We start from the raw sequence: 25,601 nt of genomic DNA on the forward strand, positions 1-25,601 counted from the left end.
CACGGACTACTCCGGGAAATAGATGATGTGAAAGTCTCTTAATTCATTCTGAGCCCCCCTCCCTGCTGCCCTGGGGAGGCCTGCTGTGTTTACTTCCTCAGAGACCTCATTCTTGAGGCTGGGGATAGATTATCTCAATGCCTTTTACAGGCTGGGATAGAGAGTCGTGTACATTACAGGGTAGACTGGGAGCAATTGCTGTAAACTGGAAAGCCGGGCACAAATGTCACTTGGTAGAACATACAGAGACGGATACCAGCGTTTGGGACATCCAGAACTGGGTGCTCACTGGTAAACTGCTGTAGCATCATTGGATAATCTGATGTATGGGGGCACCCATGGGGAGGATCACACTAAACAAAGTGCTTCAAGGACTATACATTAGCCAGGGCAGATAACATTGAGTGAGGTGCCCAGAAGAAGTTCTTATACCCGGGGCATCCACAGGGATGATTCCATGTTTGAATGGTGACCCATTTCTTAAAGTGAATGTGTCCTCATAAAATGACCTATTGTTTTCACCCATTTTTTTATCTCATATATATATATATATATATATATATATATATATATATATATATATATATATAAAAAGTAAATAATGAGGCAGCACTTCCAGCTTTTGGTGTACGGGTTTAAGACCCCAAACTTTAATCCAAGCGACGTTTCGGCCTGCTCAATGAGGCCTTTATCAAGCTACATAACAGTGCAAATAACAGGGTATATATACCCACACTTCAATACAAGTGAATTACAATCAGTGATTCCACATGTTTTCAATCTGGTCACATGACCCAAAATTACTTCATCACATGACAATCGTGTATAGTAAACATTTTAATATTAAAATTATATATTATATATATATATATATATATATATATATATATATATATATATATATATATATAGTAGGAAAGCGCAAGGAAGGTATGTGTCACCGAGGTTCCTGGCCTCGGTGAGGTAAGAGCCGGTAATTTTAAGTGTCAGCGGCAGCTAAAGCTGACTGACACTATTGGTTATTTAGTGTGGCTGTAAAGCCGATACGGGCCGGCTCTTACTGGGAGCAACCAAAGTGTAGGGTGGGTGGCTGTTCCCCACGTTCCAGGCCGGGTTTTGAATAGGGATATAAAACCCAGCCAGCAGTCTCAGCTGGGGTGGATTATCCTCCATTTCACAGGGAATCTGTGGGGTCTCTGTGGTTTGAGATCTGCATGATGTGTGCCGTACTAAAGGACTGAGAGCTGCATTGCTGAGAAGCAGGCCCTAAAGCCTGTTCGTGACTGCTACTGCCAAAACCTCTGACAAGGTGAATGCTTTTTGTTCTGTGGACTTGCCATGGTGTAAATGAACACCAAGACGACGAAATGTCATTTTTATTTATGTGTGAATAAACACTGCGCTGTTTTAAGTCAAAGACTTAGCATCTGCTAATCTGTCTGTCTGTTCTTTATGCGCGATCAAACAACTGGACCGATCTTCACCAAATTTGGCACACAGGTACATCAGGTGTCCGGGAGGGTCTCAGCTCTCTAGGACGTACAGTTCCTGAGCTATTCCCCAAAAATGACCTGCATTAGCCAATAGAAGCTTGCAAGTCTTTCACTCATATCCCAACTGCCATACACACAGTCACATGTCCATTATCAGCCTATAGAAGCTCGCAGGCCCTTAGTCTCCACATATACACAGTTTTACTCCAGTTTTCCATAGCAACCCAGCCATTTTTCTTCACTGCTGTAGGTCAGCTTTAGGCTAGGGCTACATGACGACAATAAGTCGCACAACACATAGGGCACAACTACACTGCTACATGCATCCATCCTGGATGGATTTTTGGCGACTGTCGTGTCGCAGTCGCAGCATGTCGCAGTGCGACTCCATAGCCTATCATTATAAAAATTGTTGCGCGACATTGGTACGACAAAATGTTGCGCGACACATGTCATGTAGACCTAGCCTTAAAGGGGCAGGGAGCTGTGGAGGTCACTGTTAAGGGGGCAGGGGCAGCTTCTGTGGAGGTCACTGTTAAAGGGGTGGGCACTATGGATGTTAGTGTTAAGGGGGCAGACGGCTGTGGAGGTCACTGTTAAAGGGGCAGGCAATGTGGAGATCACTATTAAGGGGGCAGGGGCTGTGGAGGTCACTGTTAAGTCAGCAGGGTACTGTGAGGTCACTGTTAAGGGAGCGGGGTACTGTGGAGGTCACTGTTAAGGGAACTGGGTACTGTGGCAGTCACTGTTAAAGGGACGGGTGCTGTGGAGGTCTCTTTTAAGGGGGAAGGGAACAATGGATGTCACGGATAAGGGGACGGTCCCCTATGGAGGTCCGTGTTAGGGGGGCGGGCCCCTGAGGAGGTCAATGTCAAGGGAGTGGGGTGCTGTGACACTCACTGTTAAAGGGGCGGGCTGCTGTGGAGGTCCCATTTTAAGGAGGCGGTGCACTGTGGGGGGTCAGTGTTAAGGAGTAAGGCGCTGTGGAGTTCACTGTTAAGGGGACGGGGTACTGTAGCAGTCACTGTTATGGGGGATACTGTCGATATCTTTTAACGACACACAGAAACATTAAATTAAATTAAATTAAATTAAATATACCAGTGGAAAGCCGGGTCCTTCTGCTTGTATGTATATTTTTTTAAACAAATTTCTTCAGTTCCCATGTCAACATATATATAAAAATAAAGTCCTGCAGTTTTCGCACTGGCCCTAAGCCATATAACACCTATATACTGTATATAACAGAATCCACCATTCACATTAGGTGGCGTCAGAGCTTATCTACTCCCCTACCTGCACAATGGCCTCTGCACAGATCACAGAGCATGCCTAGAAAACTCCCATAGGAGTCAATGAGCCTGCTCTAGTCTGTTGTTTCTGTGGCCTGTGGTGGCTGCTGTAAAGCATAACTCTAAATGCTGCTCAGACAAGATGGCCACCCCCATAATCATGTCCAGGAAATAAAATCAAAATCTACAATCAGAATAAACCAGATTTATTAGAACTAACAATGTGTGTCACCATCTGGTTTTAATTGACTTAAAGAGGACCTGTTCCCTCTCCTGACATGTCTGTTTTAATAGCTTCATGCATTCCCCACGTAACAACAGTTATGAAGCATCTATTGTCTCTATGTTGTGCCGTTCGTTTATTATTTGCACTAGAAGTTATGAATGAATTGCCATTAGCCTTCAGTAAGGGTTCAGAGGGGAGGTAACCAGTTGGGGGTTTGTACCAGTCCGCATCCAATCTGCAAAAAATCGCATTCGGAAAAAAGTACAGTCGTGCATGAGTCCTTACATGGACAGCTTGTTGAGTTCAGTGGGTAACGTGTAATGCTTTATTTCCCCTGTGGGCCCATTTAATCCACACTCGCCATTTTTCTAAAACGTGTATACGTGTGTGTGGGGAGTGCAGCCTGTTACCAATATATAATTTGGCACATCTTTTGCCATTAAGACTGGCTTATGAAACACAATTGTTAATAAATTGCCCCTTTATACTGAATTCTGATGCAGTTTTCGTATCTGGGCGCTGTCCAAGTGTAGGAATGGACAGCCCTGAACTGAACACTGACCCGTTAAAGTCAATGGGTCAGTTTACACCAGTTTAACATATTTCATCTGCATTCACTGTTAGGCTCCTTTCACACGGGCATTGCGGGAAAATGTGCGGGTGCGTTGCGGGAACACCCGCGATTTTTCCGCGCGAGTGCAAAACATTGTAATGCGTTTGGCACTCGCGTGAGAAAAATCGCGCATGTTTGGTACCCAAACCCGAACTTCTTCACAGAAGTTCGGGTTTGAGATCGGTGTTCTGTAGATTGTATTATTTTCCCTTATAACATGGTTATAAGGGAAAATAATAGCAGAATGCATAGTAAAATAGCGCTGGAGGGGTTAAAAAAAAATAAAAATTATTTAACTCACCTTAGTCCACTTGTTCGCGTAGCCCGGCATCTCCTTCTGTCTCCTTTGCTGAACAGGACCTGGGGTGAGCATTAATTACATGAACAGGACCTGTGATGATGTCACTCCGGTCATCACATGATCCATCACCATGGTAAAAGATCATGTGATGGAACATGTGATGACCGGAGTGACGTCACCACAGGTCCTATTCATGTAATTAATGCTCACCCCAGGTCCTGTTCAGCAAAGGAGACAGAAGAGATGCCGGGCTACGCGAACAAGTGGACTAAGGTGAGTTAAAAAAAATATATATTCACTGCGTTGCGTGAATAACGCACAATATAGAGCTTGCTGCGATTTTCACGCAACGCACAAGTGATGCGTGAAAATCACCGCTCATGTGCACAGCCCCATTGAAGTGAATGGGTCCGGATTCAGTGCGGGTGCAATGCGTTCACCTCATGCATTGCCCCCGCGCGGAATTCTCGCCCGTGTTCTGGAATGTATTGGATAGCACTGACATAATGCTGTCAATATACATTCCAGAACTGTAAGGGTTACATAGCATCATAAATCAATATAATGCTATGCGAACCCAGCAGTGCTGAAAGGTCAGGGCGGGAGCTGCCGCATACTTACGCTACGAGTCTGAAGTGTGGAACTCCCTCGTCTGAAAAGGGCCTTAACCTGATAGCTAGGCTTAGTCAGTGGTATTGAATGGGGGCGGTCACATGATGATCTCTCCAAAATGGTCTTTCATAGCTAGGAAGGTGGTTGTCAATATATAAACTGGATATTTATTCACTCAGATCAATATACTTATTGCCAACTGATGTCATCTGTGCATATAGTAACAGCACAGTACACAAAGACATCGGCAGCGGTGCAGGTGGTGTCATCTGTCACTGGTACGGTTATTTTACCAGTGTGTGCCATGGTAGCAGTGAGGGTGACACTATCTGTCCTGGTACAATAAAGGATATCTACATTAGTAGCTGTGCTAGGAAGTCCTAAACCCGTACCGTAGCTGTGCAAGGGGTTAGTGTGTATACTGGAGATACCGCCATACACTGGTACAGTAGCTGTACATGCGACTCAGACATCATTTAAAACTATAGCCATCCATTCATAGTTTATATTAAGAGAGAGCAGATGCTTTATTTTGTCAGATTGCAGGTGTAATCCCTTTTTGAATGCAGTCTGTAATTTATACGTTTGTACGCGTTTCTTCTCAGGTGACACGGCCGTCTATAAGGATAATTCTTACTGGATTCTTGGCCGAACCTCAGTGGACATCATAAAGAGTGGAGGGTATAAGATCAGCGCCTTAGAAGTAGAACGCCACCTCTTGGCTCATCCTAGCATTGCAGGTGTGTAAACTATGCCTAGTAGTTTGTGGTATTCTCATCTTAAACATTCATGGCAGATCCATTGATGTGTGATAGATGTGCTCACACCGATGGGACCATTGCCGATCTCCATCTCTGACTTTGTCCTGCCTGGATGCAATAGCAAGAGGAGGTTGACACGTTTTCGGCTCTGACAAGGTGGAAACTTTTCAGCTCACTCTACTACGTTGTAACTCCCATTCCTTTGTGTGGGAACTACAGAAGTAGAGGAGCATAGCCTGCACAGCAAGATAAATAGCATGACATAGCCTGCTTGGCTACAGAATTAGCATAACCTGCTTAGCTACAGAAGTAGAGGAGCATAGCCTGCTCGGCTACAGAAATAGCATATCATAGCCTGCTCGGCTACAGAAATAGCATATCATAGCCTGCTCGGCTACAGAAATAGCATATCATAGCCTGCTCGGCTACAGAAATAGCATATCATAGCCTGCTCGGCTACAGAAATTGAGAAGCATAGCCTGCTCGGCTACAGAAATAGCATATCATAGTCTGCTCGGCTACAGAAATAGCATATCATAGTCTGCTCAGCTACAGAAATTGAGAAGCATAGCCTGCTCGGCTACAGAAATTGCATATAATAGCTACTTTTGTAGTTGAGCAGGCAATTTCCATAGTCCTGACCACCTCTGGCCGATGCATCCAGGCAGAACGGGGACAGGGGAGCCCCCTCATTATACAGGAATACCTCTTTAAGTGAGTTCAGCAAACTTTAAAATGAAATTTCCTTCTTCTGTTCCTAGATGTGGCTGTGATCGGAGCTCCAGATTCAACATGGGGGCAGCGTGTATCAGCCATTGTGAAACTACGGGATGGCCATACACTGTCCTTGAAGAAACTGAAGGAATGGGGAAGGTGAGTAGATAATGAGGTAGGGAAGAAGGTGTGATATTTAAAGGGATGTGTTCTTTTCTGCCAATTCCTTATATTGTTTCATTGGCGTTCCTATAAATCCTCATTGGTGACTGGTAAAAAGCATTATTGCTATTACATTCACTGTATGAAAGGACTCGTGGAACAAATATTCAGCAAACACCTCAACATTTCTTCATTGTGGCTGCATCTTATGTTCTATTAACCACAGATAGGGAAGGGATAAAATGATTTGAAACTTATGCTTATTTTCTAGTTAATCTCATTTTCTTTATTGGGGAGTCCATATACATTGCTCTGCAGAACCCATCTCACTCTGTATTCTTTCAGTATCCCTGAAGTGCAGCTCATACCTGCTTGTTACTCCTGTCACTTCTATCCTAAGGGTACTTTCACACTTGCGTTGTTTGATTCCGGCAGGCAGTTCAGTTACCTGTACTGCCTGCCTGATCAGAAAAATGGTATGCAAATGCATGTCATTTGCAGACTGATCAGGATCCCAATCAGTCTGACAAATTCATTGCAATTCCGGATCTGTTTTTCTGGAAAAACGTATCCAGTATTTATTATTTTTCACATTTTTAAAGGTCTGCGCTTGCACAGACCTGGAAATCAGATCTGTTTTACCGGAACACTTGATACCGGATCTGGCATTAATACATTTCAATGGAAATTAATTCAGGCAAGTGTTCCAGAATTTTGCCCGGAGGAAATACCACAGCATGCTGCGGTATTTTCTCCATCCAAAAACCGTACAGTGACTGAACTGAAGACATCCTGATGCATCCTGAACGGATTGCTCTCCATTCAGAATGCATTAGGATAAAACTGATCAGTTTTTTTCCGGTATTGAGCTCCTAGGACGGAACTCAATACCGGAAAAGTTTAACGCAAGTGTGAAAGTACCCTTACACTGGTAAGGAGTCTTGTCAGTAATTGACCTTTACAAGTGCATTTAGCATTGTGCATAGAAACGAAAATTCAGAGTGCTAAGGGTATGTTCACATGGCGGAAAAAGTCTGCAGCGGATTAACATTTTTACATATCATTGAACTGCATTGATTAAGCACCTTTAATGGGGCTAATCAGAGTGTGGTCTCCGGCCGCGGTTTCCACCCAGGAACCACTTTAAGGGCTCATGTACACGAGCGTTGTTTTTTTGCGGTCCGTTTTTCACGGATCCCTTGTTCCATATCTGAGTTTTTTTTTCCTCTGATTTAAGTCCTCTTCCGTTCCGTTATTCCACAAAACATATCGGTATGGTTTCCATATGCGATCCGTTTTTTTTTGCGGATCGGAAACTGAAACGGTAACTTATTAATCACCAAACACATGAGCAATATGGGCTGGGCATAGCATTTCTACAGTATGGATCCGCAAAATTCGGATGAAATATGGATATGTTCCATGTGCGTTCTGTATTTTTTGCGGACCCATTGACTTGAATGGGGCCTCGGACTGTGATTTGCGGACAATAATAGGACATGCACTACTTTTTTGCGAAACGGAAATACGGAAACGGAATGCACATGGAGTGCCTTCCGTTGTTTTTGCGGACCCATTGAAGTGAATGGTTCTGCATACGGTCCGCAAAAAAACTGGAACGGAAGCGGACAGAAAATACTTTGTTGTGCATGAGCCCTAAGAATGGACATGTTAGTTGTCACCCCCCCCCCTGCAGCTTGCCTATAGTCTCAGCATCACAAAATACCAGCCATGTCCCATAGTGAATCTATGCATCAAGACGGATACATTTGTGAACAGTTGAGCTCTTTAACTCCCAACCTTCTGCAGATCTGTCGTACATAATCTGTTTTGTGACCTTTGCATTTCACCAGGCGCATTGCCAGAATGAGCATTGGAATTGGGTGAAGTATACTTGGCATTTAAAATGTGATTTTGCTGAGACTTGTAGTCCTGCAGCAGCTGTTACCAGGGCCGTCTTTAATATTGATTGGACCCTGGGCAAGAATTTACTTGGGCCCCTGGATCCCGCCTTCCCACACCCTAGCATGCAATCACGCCCTCCACAACACACACACACTAAAAAAAAAATCCACACACCTCGTAGAATAGTAAACTTTAAAGGGAACCTGTCACCTGGATTTTGTGTATAGAGCTGGGGACATGGGTTGCTAGATGGCCGCTAGCACATCCGCAATACCCAGTCCCCATAGCTCTGTGTGCTTTTATTGTGTAAAAAAAACGATTTGATACATATGCAAATTAACCTGAGATGTGTCCTGTACGTGAGATGAGTCAGGGACAGGACTTATCTCAGGTTAATGTGCATATGTATGAAATCGTTTTTTTTTACACAATAAAAGCACACAGAGCTATGGGGACTGGGTATTGCGGGTGTGCTAGCGGCCATCTAGCAACCCATGTCTTCAGCTCTATACACAAAATCCCGGTGACAGGTTCCCTTTAATAATGATGAGTGGCCACTAGAGGTGTTCCTTGGCAGTAATGTGAATACTGACTTTTTTTCTGAAAAGGCAGTGTTTACATTAAGAAGCTTGCAGAGACATGCTATAGACCCCAGAACTACCACGTTTAGCTGTTGTGGTTCTGGTGACTATAGTGTCCCTTAATATAGAGAAAAAAAAGAATATGCACAAAAGTATCAAATAAAATGGCTGTATCATTATTCTAAAAATTAAAAAAAGCACAACTTCTGACACAAATATATAGTATTTTGCAGATTACTTTTTTTTTTTCAATGTGCAGATAGTACTGTACTACTAACCCCTCCATCCACCCCTACATACAGGGTAATACAGCGCACATACCTCTTACATCCAGTGACGTCTCCTTTGATGTAGATGTTCTCTTTCCTCATCTTCTCCTTTCAGACCAGACACCATTTTTCAGTCATTTCTCGTCTCTGCAGTTTGACAAACAAAATCTTAGTTTACTACTTTTCCATCATCCTCCCATCTTCTGGACAAATCATCCTACCACCCCCAATACTGGGCTGCTGAGCTCCCCAATATTATGTGGCAGAAACAGATAAACCCCCTACCATGCAGATAGTGCCCTTTAATAATAATTGGCACACAGTGCCCTAAAATAACTGCGCCCAGCAAATAGTGCCCCTGACACTAATAGTATCAACGTAACGTCCCCCAAAAATAATTGTGGTAAGCGGATACTATGCCAAGGTGCCCCCTCAGTAATAGTGCTCCCAAAAGTCCCATCAATAGGAATAATTCTCTGCTAGAGCACACATGGTAGTAATAGTGCTCCTACAGGTGCGCCCATAGATGCCCCCCAATCATGTGCCAGTAACAGGTGCCCCCATAGATGCCCCCCAATCATGTGCCAGTAACAGGTGCACCCAAAGATGCCCCCCAATCATGTGCCAGTAGTAGTACCATATAAAAATAATAAACACTTATACTTACCTCCATCAGGCTGGCAGCGATGCGATGCAGGACTTTTCCGGCCTGTGTTCCGCGCTGTACGGCTCAGGTAGCGCGATGACGTCATCGCGCCGCCTGCACCACCCTCTGATAGGCTGCAAGCCTATCAGAGGAAAGGGGAAGGGAGACGCCTCTCCCTCCCCTGCCCCGCCGCAGCACTTCCATCTGTATTGCTGTCCTGAGGACGGCGATACAGATGACTATGGAGATGAGCGCTTCCACAATGGAAGCGCTCATCTCTCTGTGCCCTGCTGCCACCCCCCACTTCACCAGTGGCCAGCGGGGCTGAAGAGGCAGCTGCCCCTTTTGCCCCGCGTTAAAGACTGTTTTGTTACTGTTTTCTGTGTTTCACTCACATATGTTTCCTTATGTCTCTTTTTTTTTTTACTATTACATTAGCAGCTTTCTTGTGGCTTGCCATAGGTTTCTGGTATTCCTACAGACACGTCAGACCCAGCACATACGTGATTCATGTGTCTAAGCCCTGTTCCCTTCTCTTATTTAGGGCAGTCATGGCCCCGTACTGCATTCCTGCCGAGCTCATCCGGGTGGAAGAAATTCCCCGAAACCAGATGGGAAAAATCAATAAAAAACAACTGCTGGCTCTCTTCTATCCACAGTGAGAAGGGAGGGGGGATCAGAATATACCCGCCTGAACACACAGCGCACGCACCAAGTCTATCTTTCACACACTGATCACATCAAGGAAAGTATACATGGGTCTACAAAGAATACTGTAAGGACAGTATACAGATGGTGCAGAGCTGAACTTGCAATTCCACCACCTGCGCTGCGATAATATAAAACCATAGGCTTCTCCGCAATCCTTTGGAAACACCACTGGGAACATATCAAGATATCACCAAGAGCTGTGCCAAGTGACAGACTCAGCTCTGCTTTATCTGTACCTCCCAGACCAGATATTGAGTGCTGTGCTTGTTTTCTACTCTCAAGGAGCTGTGCTCTGTATTAGAGATGCCACATTACATTACACAATCTTACTACTATGCTAGATAGAGCAGATATGAAACAAAGGCTGGAATGTCCCACTCCTCTGCATTTCAGAAATCCGAAAATTGCACATTCTGCGACGCTAATCTATTTACATGTATGGAACAGATCAATTTCTGCATTCAGTCTGCCGCACATGAGCTTACCATGTTTTTTTTTTTTTCTTTGACCCAAATCACAGTATTGGATCTCCGTTATAATCTCTGCGTGAATGTGACCTTTTAGGGGTTTGCACTGATTGCAAATTGAATTCAAGTAGTCTATAAAAATTTAAAATTCCTTGAAACCCATCTTCTATAAGAGCTTATTTGAAAATAAAAAATAAAATGAAAATCTAAACACCCCCCCATCCCGTTTCCCTGATGTCCTTTTGTTCCTTGGATGACACCTCTCAGGTACTATGGACATGACATGATCATATACCCATGTAAACAAGGAGCGGCATAGAAACAGAGGTAGTAACAAAGGACACTTTAATCAGAGTGGTATCTTTTAAATTCAGTATTTATTGAAACTTTTTTTTATTTTTTTTTATTTCAGCAGTACTATACAATGAAAAATTAAATACAAAATGTCCTGTAGCAGTCATCACTGAGATATAAAACTCCTATGTAGACCATGTGCCAACAAGTGCCCCATTCACTTCAATGGGTCCGCAAATCCAGAGATGCGGAATGGAAGCACGGAACGGGACCCTACGGAAGCACTGCGGAGTGCTTCCGTGGGGTTTCGTCCCGTACTTCCGTTCCTCAAAAAGATAGAACATGTCCTATCTGTTTGTGGAACAGCCAGATCGCGGACCCATTAAAATGGATCCGCTGCGGCTGCCCCGTGGCGGGTGGTCGTGCGTTGCGGCCCCCAATTTGTGGGCCGCACCTAAGACGCACCTAAGTTTTAGAGAAGGAAAAAAAGAAAAAATATATTTTTCATCAGACGTCAGAACAGATGCATCTCCCCAATGTTAATCAGAACAGGAAGTGGAATACATGGAGTGATTTCACCTAATTATATCCAGAAAACCATCCAGCTGGTTTTTATAAAAAATAAAAAATGTCATAGAATATTCACTTATAGGTTGTAAGTATGTGATAAAAAAATTTGATGGAAGTGTCCCTTTAAGTAAGTATATTCAAAATTTTCTTTGGCAATTTTACTTTTGTTTTGTTTTTTTAAATATTGCAGGGAAACAGCTTTTATAAATTATTTGGAAATTGTTTCATGTTTTTGACTCACTTCATCACCTCATGCCTTTCACACGTCATTCGTGTCCATTAATGTTAATATATGTATTCGCACATACGGACCGTAAGTTTAAGGATCCCTCATTTACATTATAGCCTACGGTCCCATGAAAACCACAGCCGCAACACAGATGCCATCCGTACTTGGTCCGTGAAAACCATGGACCATTGGTAGGAGATGCTTTGGAAATTCAGCCTAGCAGTGTCCGTGGAATAGGGACGACACACAGAGGGCAGAAAACGCCACATGGATTTTTCTCAGACAGCTTCACAGATGAACCACGGACCATCCTGTCACAGATGTCCTCACCGACAGGGACGTGTGAAAGATGCCTAACAGTGTATTTGCTGTTTTTATTCTGGAAACTGTTTTGCTGTTTCCACTGTTCCTATAGGCCTTAGTAATGCCTCCTACATGCGGGCTGAAAAATTTGGACACTGGCCACGTGCATCCTCCACTTTCCACAAGCAATGTTGTAGAAATACCTATTGCTGTCCACAAAACAGACAAGACTAGGACATGTTCTATAATTGGTGGGATGGCTGCACTGATGCGGACAGCACATGGATGACATATGACATGCTTGTGCTCTCCGCATAGAAATGAAAGGGTCCACGTGCGATTTTCAAAAAATGTGGATCGGGTTATAGGCTATAAATATCTGATACAAAAGGGACCGACCTCTGGGACCCACACTTGTTTCTAGAACATAAGTCCACCGGCTCCTCTTCTTTCGCTGGATGCCACATCCAATCTGAGAATGCATGCAGGGGGGGCCTATACATGTGCACAGCTTTCTCCATTCACTTCTGTGGGTGCACGCTTGGACGGGAATTGGGGTCTCTGTCTGAAGAAGTGGGTCCCATTTCTGTCAGATGTGTATGGCATGTCCCATGGGAATGCCCCTTTAAGAGTACACAAACAGAGCGGGCGATGCTATGCACGCACAGTCCTCACTATTCCCTGGGACAGAACATTTTACATCAGAGACACAGATGGCAGAAACAAATGATAATAAAGAGACCGATCATACTCCCTGGTTTAGTTTTATTAAATTTAATTTGAAATGATAGTTGACTATATTAGCAAAATAAAATAAATATGTTCATCATTAAGCATTTACAGACGTGAAGCCGTACTTATTACAACTGTGTGCAGAGGGATGGAAGTTGTGCTCAGAAACTTTGGTATCGTGAGAAATTCCATTCCTGTTGGTTTGACACAAAGAGACCCCCTAATGCAAGACCAAGGCTGTGAGACCCCTTAATACAAGACCAAGGCTGCGAGACTGCCACTCTGCTCTGGGGGACCCAGCACATTAATGCATTACATGGACAGCATTGATTTCAATGGGCAACATGCAATGCATCATGTGTTCTGAGGGGGTCCTGCAGGGGAATTGAGCACCTGCTGCTATGTTACTTCACAGATTGCCGCTGATTACTGGGCATCGGGACACATTTATTAAGCTTTCCTTTTTTAGGAGTAAAAAAAGACTGGTGTATTTGTAAATTTATAAATCAGCTTAAAGGGGTATTCCCTCCTGAGACATTGGGGGCATAGCACTAGGATATGCCCCCATTGTCTGATAGGTGTGGGTCCCACCGCACTGACCCTCACCTATATCGAGAACAGAGCGGACAAAGTGGTGGCTGGAGAACTTCGGTCCGGCTACCTCTAAGCGCTCTCCCCATAGAAGTGAATGGGAGTGCACCGCGCATGCACGGCCACCGCTCCCATTCACTTTTATGGGTCCGACGGAAAAAGCCGAGCGCTATTTTTGGCGGCCCCATAGAAATGAATGGAGGGCGGCTGCGCGTGCACCACTTTCGTGGCTCCGTTTAGGAGATAGGTGCGGGTCCTAGCAGTGGGACACACACCTTTAAGACAATAGGGGCATATCCGAGTGATATTCCCCCATTGTCTCAGATGAGACAACCCCTTAAATGGTAACTGTCATATTTATATATATTTTTTTAATGTAATTGGATTGGTCTAAGTTTACCTTAGTTCCCTAGTTAATACTTTTGTATAGGTATTGAATTACCTAGTAATTGCAGCATGTTCGTCCCTCCCCCAGGCATTTCAGTGGTGCAGCTAAAACAGCATTTTTTCCTCTGTCTCCTATCTTCTATATACAGAAGACGGAGGACGTACTAGTGGGCAGTGATGGCCAGTTCGCCAGCGAACACATGCGAGCTCCCATCCTAACTCACAAGTCCGGCGATGCACAGGTAAGTCCTTACCTGTGCCGGGAGTCGGTCTGAAACACAAATGCGGTCATCGGGAGCAGGCAGTTCCGAAAACAGCCAGATGAAGGCCCCCTGGTGGCTGTTCTCGGAACTGCCTGCTCCCGGTGACTGCATTTGTTTCAGACCGGCTCGCGCACAAGCACAGGTAAGGACTTACCTGTGCATCGCCGGACGGGTGAATCAAGATGGCAGCTCGCATGTGTTCGCTGGCGAACACTGCGAACTGGCCATCACTGGTAGTGGGCAGTCCCGAACGCTGCGTGCGCGCTCCCGTCGGACCGGGATAGTGCCGATATTTGGAATAAAAATTCTCGATTAGAATATTTGCGATAAAAGTTTGCGATTACTCAGGAGGAAGAGGGCGTGTTTAAGTCTGGAGAAAGCCGATTGGTTGGAGCAATGCTGCACGTTCCCGACATGAGCTAAATGAATGATGGGTAGTTAGGGAGGGAGGTCTTAGCCTCAGGGTAAGGGCATCGGCGGCCATCATGAGAAGATAGAAAGAAGTCTTGTGAGGAGCGGTTGCTATGGACGGAATCTTATTAAACAAGTGGTATGTGAACACAATAATTGGTGATTATGGATTATCACCACAGCAGCAACAACATACATGAAAATTGAATTTTGAGTTAAAATATTACAGTTATCCTTTAAATTGTATTTGATTTAAGTCTGACCTCTAGTGATTGTTTTCTTCAGGTTCATATTCACTAAGACTTTTTTCATTGGTTTGCGCATGAAAAAAATTGCGCAAATGACAGGGAAAAAAAGTCTCATCTCTAACTCATGTCTTGTTCAGTGTAAAGAATTGTGCAAGTTCCCCTTCAAAACAGACGGGAAAAATAAGCCTGGTCAGGAGTGGAGTAAAAAGACCGTATTCAGGCGCAAAAAAGGTCCTGCGACATAAATACATCGGAAAAAAGGCGCAAAACGAAGACCACTCCAAGATTAGTTTTAAAATAAGAATTAGACAAACAAGGTGCAAAATTGGTGGGTAAATGAGACTTAAAAAATAAGACAATCTGAATCAGCATTTAACGCCTGAAAAAAGGCGCAGACACTGAAATAAATGTGCCCCATTATTTTCAGGTGACCACCCTCTAAACATAATACAGCATAAGGGCTCATGCACACGGACAGATTTTTAGTCTGGATCTGATCCACATTTTTTGCAGGTCAGATGTTGATCCATTCACTTCAATGGGGCTGCAAATGATGTGAACAGCCACATCCATATGTCCGTTCCATGGCGCCACAAAATTATATATTCTTGTCTGTTTTACGGACAAGGATAGGACAGTTCTACAGAGGGCAGGACTTTCCGTTCTGCAAAATGTGGAACACATGTGGCCAGTATCCGTGTTTTGCGGATCTGCAATTTGCCGACTGCAGAAACGACAATGGCTGTGTGCATGAGCCCGATGGCCAGTTCGCCGTGTTCGCCTGCGAACATATGCGGGGTGCCATCTTGACTCACAAGTCCGGCGATGCACAGGTAAGTCCTTACCTGTGCCTGTGCGGGAGTCGGTCTGAAATGAAATGCGGTTCCCGGGAGCAGGCAGTTCCGAGAACAGCCTCCGGGGGCCTTCATCGGGCTGTTCTCGGAACTGCCTGCACCCAGAGACCGCATTTCATTTTAGACCGGCTCGTGGCACAGGCACAGGTAAGGACTTACCTGTGCATCGCTGGACTTGTGAGTTAAGATGGCAGCCTGCATGGCTCTGCCATCACTGCCTATGGCCTTGCTCACAAAGCCGTAATCAGGGATGAGCAAACTTGTGTTTCAAGTTCGGCGTCCAAGGTTCGGGTTATCTAAGAATTCCGTTATGGAATCCGCTACCAAGGACCATTCATGACGGAATTCTTAGATAACCTGAACCTTGGACGCCGAACTTGAAACACAAGTTCGCTCATCCCTAGCCGTAATCCAATACAAGTTCATATGATCTAACGTTTGACTCCCTGGTCACAAAATATTTTCATATTCTAGACGTCCCAGAAATGACCATTATTAGGGCACGTTTGAATAAAACCTGTCCCCCCCCCCTTGAGGTCTATTTTGTGAGACAAACCATGGTTGGGAAGTATGCAGATAGAACTACAAGTGTTCTGTCATTATGTCTTCAGCCGCCTATTCTTTTAGGTTATAGCCACAAATATGAATCACACGCCAATGTAAGTACACATGCAATTAAGAGACTATATTGATTTGCATTGAGTTGTATTAGAAAACAGTCCACATGTTATCATCTCAAACAGGAGGAAACTAAACGGCCGTCGCCTCGGCCCTGCTGCAATGCCGCATGCTCTGTGCGCCTAATGGTTTGATGTGAAGAATAAAGAGACAGGACTTATAAGTGGTGAGTGCCGATTTTGACTCTTCCTTGCTGCTCATATTAGAAAACTCAAACCCAATAGGGACTTGCTGTCTGACATAGGGACATGAAAAGTCTTATGCCTCATTCACACATCAGTGATTGTGAGTCAAAACCAGGAGTGGAGCCTCCACAGACACAAGGTATAAGGGAAAGATCTGATCCTGTTCTGTGTTTTGAGCCGCACCTGGTTTTGGCTCAGAATCACTGACGTGTGAATAAGGGCTCATGCACACAAACTTGTTTTCTTTCCGTGTCTGTTCCGGGTTTTTTTGCAGACCGTATGCAGTAAATTATACTATAATTATCTGCCGAGCAGTCGTATATCTTGGAGTAAATTATGCAATAATTATCTACAAAGAGGGTATATAATAGTGCAGTACATCACGCAATTACCTGCACAACAGTTATATAGCATGGCGTCCTTATACCATAATTACCGGTACCTGCACAGCAGTTATGTAATATGGTGTACATGATATTGTAATTACATTCAGAGCAGTTATATAGCATCGGGTACATTATACCATAATTACTTGCAGAGCAGTTATGTATTATGGTATATATTATATTGTAATTATCTGCAGATCAGTTATATAATATGGTCTATAATATATTGGAATGATCTGGAGATCAGGTATGTAATATGGTCTATATTATATTGTAATTATCTGGAGATCAGGTATGTAATATGGTCTATAATATATTGTAATTATCTGGAGATAAGGTATGTAATATGTTCTATATTATATTGTAATTATCTGGAGATCAGGTATGTAATATGGTCTATAATATATTGTAATTATCTGGAGATCAGGTATGTAATATGTTCTATATTATATTGTAATTATCTGGAGATAAGGTATGTATTATATTGTAATTATCTGGAGATCAGGTATGTAATATGGTCTATAATATATTGTAATTATCTGGAGATCAGGTATGTAATATGGTCTATAATATATTGTAATTATCTGGAGATCAGGTATGTAATATGGTCTATAATATCTTTAACTGTTTTTATTAAGTTTTCAAATATTTAAAGAATAAACATACAAACAAAGGCAGTGTCGCACTGCTACCATTGGTATCCATTCTTACAAGTGCAAAGTTACCAGTTGTAGTGTCCATGAACATACAGAGGCTGACAAAAACCCAACTAAGCTGTCAGTATTAGCCGTCCGCCTCCGTGGGATACAATAGCCGCCATCCCCGAGAGAGCCTTAATATTATAGACTGATATGATCCCCAGTGGGCTCCCGGGGTAGATGCCCTGATATTGTCTCATTCCTATTGTACCCTGTAGTAGTGAATTAGAGAACGACACAGACAAATAAAGAAAAGGCTAGAACAAAAACGGAGATGCTCGGGACTGTTTGGGCTCAATGATCCCCCCCCCCACCCCCCAATCAGGATAGTAGAACCGGTTCTTCGCCAGCTGTCATCTGTTGCAGAAACCATGTGGTCCCCGAAAAGCATTCGTGTATGGCCTTACGGATATGTAACGGCAGTATATTAATAAAGCTTTCCCACACCTGAAAGAAATGTTCTACTTTTTTGTCTTTTTGGTGTGACGCCTCCACCCAGTCCATGCGCATGATATAAGATAGTTTCTCCAAGAATAATTTAAAAGGGGGAATTGTGGGCTGAAGCCAGACTTGCAAAATTGCCTTGGTGCCCGCCGCTGCCACAAAGTGTAGCAGTTTCCTACATCCCGGGGTGCAGTTGTATTTGTCCTTATCCAAATAACCGAACAGCGCCCAAAGTGGGTCGCGTGGGGTAAAATTGGTCAAGTGTGCGTTAGTGAAGGTGATGACTCTGTCCCAGAACTTTCTTATCATTGGACAGTCCCATAGACAATGGTAAAGTCCAGCGTCCAAAGTCCCGCATTTAAAGCAATTGGTGGTGTCATATATACCCATTCTAAACCCCCTTCTCGGAGTCGGATATGATCTATGACAGATTTGTAGGATCATCTCTGTGTATCTTGCTACAGGTAAATGTTTGTATGAGAATTCCAGTGCCCGGAGTATCACTGATGGGGTGGCTTGTGGTACCTCTGTCTGCCATCTAGTCATGGGAACTGTGGATGTGGAATAGTCAATTGGTACATGGAGGAATTTGTAATTTGTTGAAATTTGTTTCTTCCCCTCATTGGGATTCGAGAACCATTTTTTAAAGTATGGACTCCACTCACGTTCCGTCAAGGCGGAAATCACTTCATTGATATAGCTTTTTGCTTGTAAGTATGGGAAAAAGGGAAAAACTATGTGTGGGTATTCCTTCTGCAAGTCCTGGAGTGGTTTAACCATTCGTGTTTGCGTGCTTATAAGTTTGTCAATGTTGGTGATGCCTTGCGATTGCCAGCATTTGAACGTTGAGTGGGAAGATCCGTTCTGAAATGAGGGGTTCCTTACTAGTGTCAGATGCACCGAAAATGATGCATGTAATTTACACAGAACTCTTGCCCTGCACCATGCCCGCCATGTTGTCATGAGGAGAGGATTTGTTTTTACTATTTGAGGGAGATTTCCGAATGAGATATGCAGTAGGTTCGGTAGTGCTATATGTGGAATAAAGGCTTGGTCCAGCGTAACCAGAGTGTATTTCGACGTAGAGTGTAGCCAGTCTCGTACCACTCTCATCAGAGCCGCAATATTGTAGTAATATGGTCTATAATATATTGTAATTATCTGGAGATCAGGTATGTAATATGGTCTATATTATATTGTAATTATCTGGAGATAAGGTATGTAATATGGTCTATTATATTGTAATTATCTGGAGATAAGGTATGTAATATGTTCTATAATATATTGTAATTATCTGGAGATAAGGTATGTAATATGGTCTATATTATATTGTAATTATCTGGAGATCAGGTATGTAATATGTTCTATAATATATTGTAATTATCTGGAGATAAGGTATGTAATATGTTCTATAATTGTAATTATCTGGAGATAAGGTATGTAATATGGTCTATATTATATTGTAATTATCTGGAGATCAGGTATGTAATATGGTCTATATTATATTGTAACTATATGGAGATCAGGTATGTAATATGGTCTGTATATTATATTGTAATTATGTGCTGAGCAGTTATATAGCATGAGGTGCATTATACCCTAATTACCTGCAGAGCAGTTCTATACCATAGAGTACATTATATGGTAATTATCTGAAGAACAGTTATATAGCACGAGGCCATTACACTGTAATTACTGCCGAACAGTTATATAACATGGTGTACATTATGTTGTAATTACCTGCAGAGCTGTCATACAACAGGGAGTCTGCTGTACCATAGCTACCTGCAGAGCAGTCATATAACATGGAGTACATTATACCGTAATTATCTGCAGAGCAGCCGGACAACATGGAGTGCATTATACCCTAATTACCTGCAGAGCGTTTCTGTACTGTAATTATCCCAGACTTGCACTGGAATTATTCACAAAGCTGTCATATCTTTTATATACGACAAGTACCATTAAGCTTTATTCTGCAATTACAAAACATGTAACATGGAACATTATGTACACGCCGTAAATCAGACATGTAGCGTGCAGTGCGCTGTGATCGCAGTCCTATTACATGCCTTTGTGCATTGTGTTAACTTTCTAGGCTAAGATGACAGTAGGTTTACCTGCAGTCCTATGTAAAACCATAGGTAATTCTGTGTGATCAAGACAAGTCGTGCCAGGCGACGAACACCGCAAAAAAAGAAGTATACTTCATTATGGCAAATATCATCATATAACTAATCACGGTTCTACGCTTCCATTGCTTTCCTGAGCCCCGCGAAGAGTTAATGCCCTGGCTTTGGTCCCCAGTGTGGCCCTGATTTTGGTGACATCTCCTGGACTTGGCAGCCTGATCAATACGGAGCAGCAGAGGCTCATTCATAACTGCTCTTGTGACAGGCAGGACCCAGCAGGGAATAAATAGCCGGCCGGCTGCTAACGATCCATCCCTGGGCCAGTTCAGCCGTAGGTAATGATGGGGAATATGTGTGTTTCTTTGTCTCTTGAGTTAGGGGGGCTGGGGGTCCGAATTATTAGTATAATTCCAGATGAATCAGTTGTGATAAATGGGATATAAAGTGGGAGTGTTTGGCCCTCCATGCTACAATTAACCTTCTGACCTAGCCACAGCACTGGTGACATGCCACTTCCCCCATTAGACCAGTGACAGGACTAATTCTTGCAAGAGTAATGACATACACAGTCCAGGGCCTGTGAATCCCATATTACAGTGCAATTCCACTTGGTAAGTACGCTAGTCAATAGGACCCTCAGGTCTCCAGCATAGAAATAGCTTCTCCCAAGTCCTTGAGCTGTTTTTTCTTTTCTTTTTTTTTGTTGTCCAATTTTAAAGGAGCTCGCCAAGCAAAATGTGTCATGTCTAATGCAGATCTTACGTGGTGCACAGGGATACAAAGGAAGAATCCCTGCCATCTGCTGCCCCTCTCACACCCTGCATTAGGCATAACCTAAGTGCAAAAAAAAGCAACAAAATTGTCTCAAAACCCACCATGAGTAATGTATGTTGCATTCAATGGGGGTATTCCCATCTGGGACATTGATGACCTATCACTAGAATAGGCCATCAATGTCAGATAGGTGTTGGTCCCACTCCTGGAACCTACTTCTATTCCAGAACGGGGTCCTCGAAGTGAAGGAGAGCACACTGCGCATGCGTGGCTTGCTCTCCGTCCATTGCTGTGGGACTTCTGAAAATACCCAAGCAAGCGTGACCACCTATCTATTCACCGCTATGGGACTGTTGAAAATAGCCGAACTCGAGCTCCACTATTTTCGGAACTCCCATATCGGTGGCCTTGTATGTGCTACTCTCTCGAAAGTTCGGGATCCCTTTCTGGAGACAGGTGCGGGTCCCACCTCTGAGACACGCTGCTGACATTTGTGGCGTATCCTAGTGATATCCCATCAATGTCCCAGATGAGAACAACTCTTTAAATAATTTTTTTTTTACGTGTTTTGTGGACAAAAATATGATGACCTATAGCACATGACTGGTAACTAAAACCACAATCTGTAGAAGTGCTGAAGATTCACCTCGGTCTGTGGCTGTATTTCTTTCCTATGTTAGTCATTTATGCTCCCTCCAGAAACTTGATTCAGGGACTGTCTATTTTACAGCATCCCGTTTCAGCAGAAAGGAGCCACATATAGTCACAGAGTCGCCCAGGCTTTGTATAACGCTCTTCTGCTTTCCTGGAGACAATTTAATGCATTATCTGATCTATAGGACTGAAGAACTAGGGAAAACAAGTAAAACATCTGCATCAAAAAGATTTTGTACTTCTTAGGAGTGTAAAGATGGCATGTCATTCTAGCAGATGTCTCTGTATTCTCAGATCCTAATTTTTGTGACTTTTGTTGATCCTATATTGCACAAGGAGATTTTCAGAAATTTTGCAATATCTCTGTGCCGTCCAACCTTCGCTTTCTTATTAACACTGCTCAGTGGACCGAGGAGCAGATGTCTTACATTGGCCAAACCTTTCAGATTTCGACAGGACTAACATTTTGTTATGTTGCTCCTTGTGATAAAATCCCCCCCCCCAAAAAAAAAAAATCTAGTCCCCCCCCCCCCATCGTTTTGCATTCAATACCCCGTAATGAGAAAGTGAAAGCAGTATTTTAGAAATATATATAAAAAATGGAAGTGGGGCACACTCTTAAAGTATAGGGATCTTTATTGTAACACACTAGTAAAATAATCGCAATATAATATCAGCTAGTAAAACAATCACAATGTAATGTCAGCAGTAAAATATCAGCAGTAAAAGGGCAGATAAGTTATTTAAGCGGTATAAGTGGTAATAATAATTAAAATAATAAAATGGTAGAATAAACAGAAAAGAATGTAGATAAAAATATATTAAATTTAAGAGTATCGATATAAATAAGATCCCAATAAGTGTAAGGATTTCCTTGGAACAAGTTGATATTCAATATTATTCCTCCATACACTAATGCTCACTCCGGTACCAGTCCTTATCGCAGGTGTTTGAAAAGATTAAGGTCCCAAGCGTATACAGCTATACCAGTTTGTTTAGACAGTAAATCAGCTGTTTATACGCACAGCGGCGTCCCGCTGTATTGGAGGCGATCGCTTTAGGTGGGCTATGCAAGATCTTACCCGAGGATTCTTAATGCTGGATGGTGACCCCTCCACTTGGCGTATTGTTGAAGCCTTCAGTCTCAAGGGGTAGTATTCAGGTTTGAATTTGGCGCCAGTAGAATTGTTTGTTCCACGTGGTTAAGTTCGTCTCACGTGTAATAGCGCTTGTATATGCCGGCAATTCACTGGTACTCAAATAGTCTCCAGACTTCCTCGGACTTGCAGACCCTCTCCGTTTAATAGGGGGGATACCAGACGCGTTTTGGGGATTTACAAGAAAGACCCCTTCTTCTATTGGATCCCCATCTCAATCTAGTGCGACATTCCTCATATTTATTGAAGTATTTTAGAAATGTTTGCAAATTTATTAAAAAGGAAAAACAAAAATTTCACATGGACATAAGTATTCAGACCCTTTGCTTCAACGCTTGAAATTTAGCTCTGGGGTCTGCCATTTCTCTTGATCATCTCTGAGATGTTTCAACACATTGATTGGAGTCACCTGTGGTAAATACAGTACAGACCAAAAGTTTGGACACCTTCTCATTCAAAGAGTTTTCTTTATTTTCATGACTATGAGAATTGTAGATTCACACTGAAGGCATCAAAACTATGAATTAACACATGTGGAATTATATACATAACAAAAAAGTGTGAAACAACTGAAAATATGTCATATTCTAGGTTCTTCAAAGTAGCCACCTTTTGCTTTGATTACTGCTTTGCACACTCTTGGCATTCTCTTGATGAGCTTCAAGAGGTAGTCACCTGAAATGGTTTTCACTTCACAGGTGTGCCCTGTCAGGTTTAATAAGTGGGATTTCTTGCCTTATAAATGGGGTTGGGACCATCAGTTGCGTTGTGGAGAAGTCAGGTGGATACACAGCTGATAGTCCTACTGAATAGACTGTTAGAATTTGTATTATGGCAAGAAAAAAGCAGCTAAGAAAAACGAGTGGCCATCATTACTTTAAGAAATGAAGGTCAGTCAGTCCGAAAAATTGGGAAAAGTTTGAAAGAGTCCCCAAGTGCAGTCACAAAAACCATCAAGCGCTACAAAGAAACTGGCTCACATGCGGACCGCCCCAGGAAAGGAAGACCAAGAGTCACCTCTGCTGCGGAGGATAAGTTCATCCGAGTCACCAGCCTCGGAAATCGCAGGTTAACAGCAGCTCAGATTAGAGACCAGGTCAATGCCACACAGAGTTCTAGCAGCAGACACATCTCTAGAACAACTGTTAAGAGGAGACTGTGTGAATCAGGCCTTCATGGTAGAATATCTGCTAGGAAACCACTGCTAAGGACAGGCAACAAGCAGAAGAGACTTGTTTGGGCTAAAGAACACAAGGAATGGACATTAGACCAGTGGAAATCTGTGCTTTGGTCTGATGAGTCCAAATTTGAGATCTTTGGTTCCAACCACCGTGTCTTTGTGCGACGCAGAAAAGGTGAACGGATGGACTCTACATGCCTGGTTCCCACCGTGAAGCATGGAGGAGGAGGTGTGATGGTGTGGGGGTGCTTTGCTGGTGACACTGTTGGGGATTTATTCAAAATTGAAGGCATACTGAACCAGCATGGCTACCACAGCATCTTGCAGCGGCATGCTATTCCATCCGGTTTGCGTTTAGTTGGACCATCATTTATTTTTCAACAGGACAATGACCCCAAACACACCTCCAGGCTGTGTAAGGGCTATTTGACCATGAAGGAGAGTAATGGGGTGCTGCGCCAGATGACCTGGCCTCCACAGTCACCGGACCTGAACCCAATCGAGATGGTTTGGGGTGAGCTGGACCGCAGAGTGAAGACAAAAGGGCCAACAAGTGCTAAGCATCTCTGGGAACTCCTTCAAGACTGTTGGAAGACCATTTCAGGTGACTACCTCTTGAAGCTCATCAAGAGAATGCCAAGAGTGTGCAAAGCAGTAATCAAAGCAAAAGGTGGCTACTTTGAAGAACCTAGAATGTGACATATTTTCAGTTGTTGTTAACTTTTTTGTTATGTATATAATTCCACATGTGTTAATTCATAGTTTTGATGCCTTCAGTGTGAATCTACAATTTTCATAGTCATGAAAATAAAGAAAACTCTTTGAATGAGAAGGTGTGTCCAAACTTTTGGTCTGTACTGTATATTGACTGGAAACGTGCACCTCTGTCTATATATAAGCTGACAATGCATATACGAGCAAAAACCAAGCCATGAGGAGGAAAGAACTGCCTTTAGAGCTCAGAGACAGGATTGTCTTGAGGCACATATCTGAAGAAGGGTACAAAAATTTTCTGCTGTGCTGAAAGTTCCCAAAGTTCCTCCATAATTCTTACATGGAAGAAGTTGGGAACAGTCAGGACTTTTCATAGACCTGGCTGCCCCACCAAAATAAGTAATCAGGGGAAAAGTTCCTTGGTAAAAGAGGTGAACAATAACCCAATGGTCTCTCTGGTCGTGCCCCAAAGGCTTTATGGCCTCTCCTGTGTAAAAGAGACACATGAAAGTTTGCGCAAAACACTTAAAGGGGTTGACCCACAAAATATATTCAGCATTTTTCAAACCAGCACCTGGATCTGAATACTTTTGTAATTCCATGTAATTTAAAAAATTTGTATAGCCACCAAGATATTCAATAAAATGTGCCTGTATAGCGCCACCTGCTCTTTGTTCTTTTTCTTTCTTATTACTTTGTCCTGCTCACTGAGATGGTCGCACATGCTCAGTTTCATACTTCAACTGTCTCCTGAGCTGTGATAGGCAGAGCTGAGACACGCCCCCTGAGCTATGATAAGGACAGAGCTGCAACAGAAAGGACACGCCCCCTGAGCTGTCAGCTCAATATAAATCTAGCAGGGCAATGAATGTGGAGATCTCTGGATCCATTAATCGTGGGATAACAACTTGTAGGCCTCTTTCACACAAAGAGTTTTCCGCGTGAATGCAATGCGTGACGTGAA

The 25,601-nt window shown here is 43.2% G+C and overlaps 1 protein-coding gene across 1 annotated transcript in view; it reads left to right on the plus strand.

Annotated features, from left to right (window-relative positions):
* ACSF3 (acyl-CoA synthetase family member 3) overlaps positions 1–11,838 on the plus strand; it is a 45,776-nt gene extending 33,938 nt beyond the window's left edge. Inside the window, exons 7-9 of the mRNA XM_044270593.1 lie at positions 5,143–5,277; positions 6,060–6,171; positions 10,120–11,838. Of these exons, the coding sequence (XP_044126528.1) occupies positions 5,143–5,277; positions 6,060–6,171; positions 10,120–10,237 (365 nt within the window). The 3' untranslated portion in view covers positions 10,238–11,838. The remainder of the gene's footprint in view (positions 1–5,142; positions 5,278–6,059; positions 6,172–10,119) is intronic.
* The last annotated feature ends 13,763 nt before the right edge of the window (positions 11,839–25,601 follow it).

This window comes from Bufo gargarizans, chromosome 10, assembly GCF_014858855.1.
Source record: "Bufo gargarizans isolate SCDJY-AF-19 chromosome 10, ASM1485885v1, whole genome shotgun sequence".
Lineage (NCBI taxonomy): Eukaryota > Metazoa > Chordata > Amphibia > Anura > Bufonidae > Bufo > Bufo gargarizans.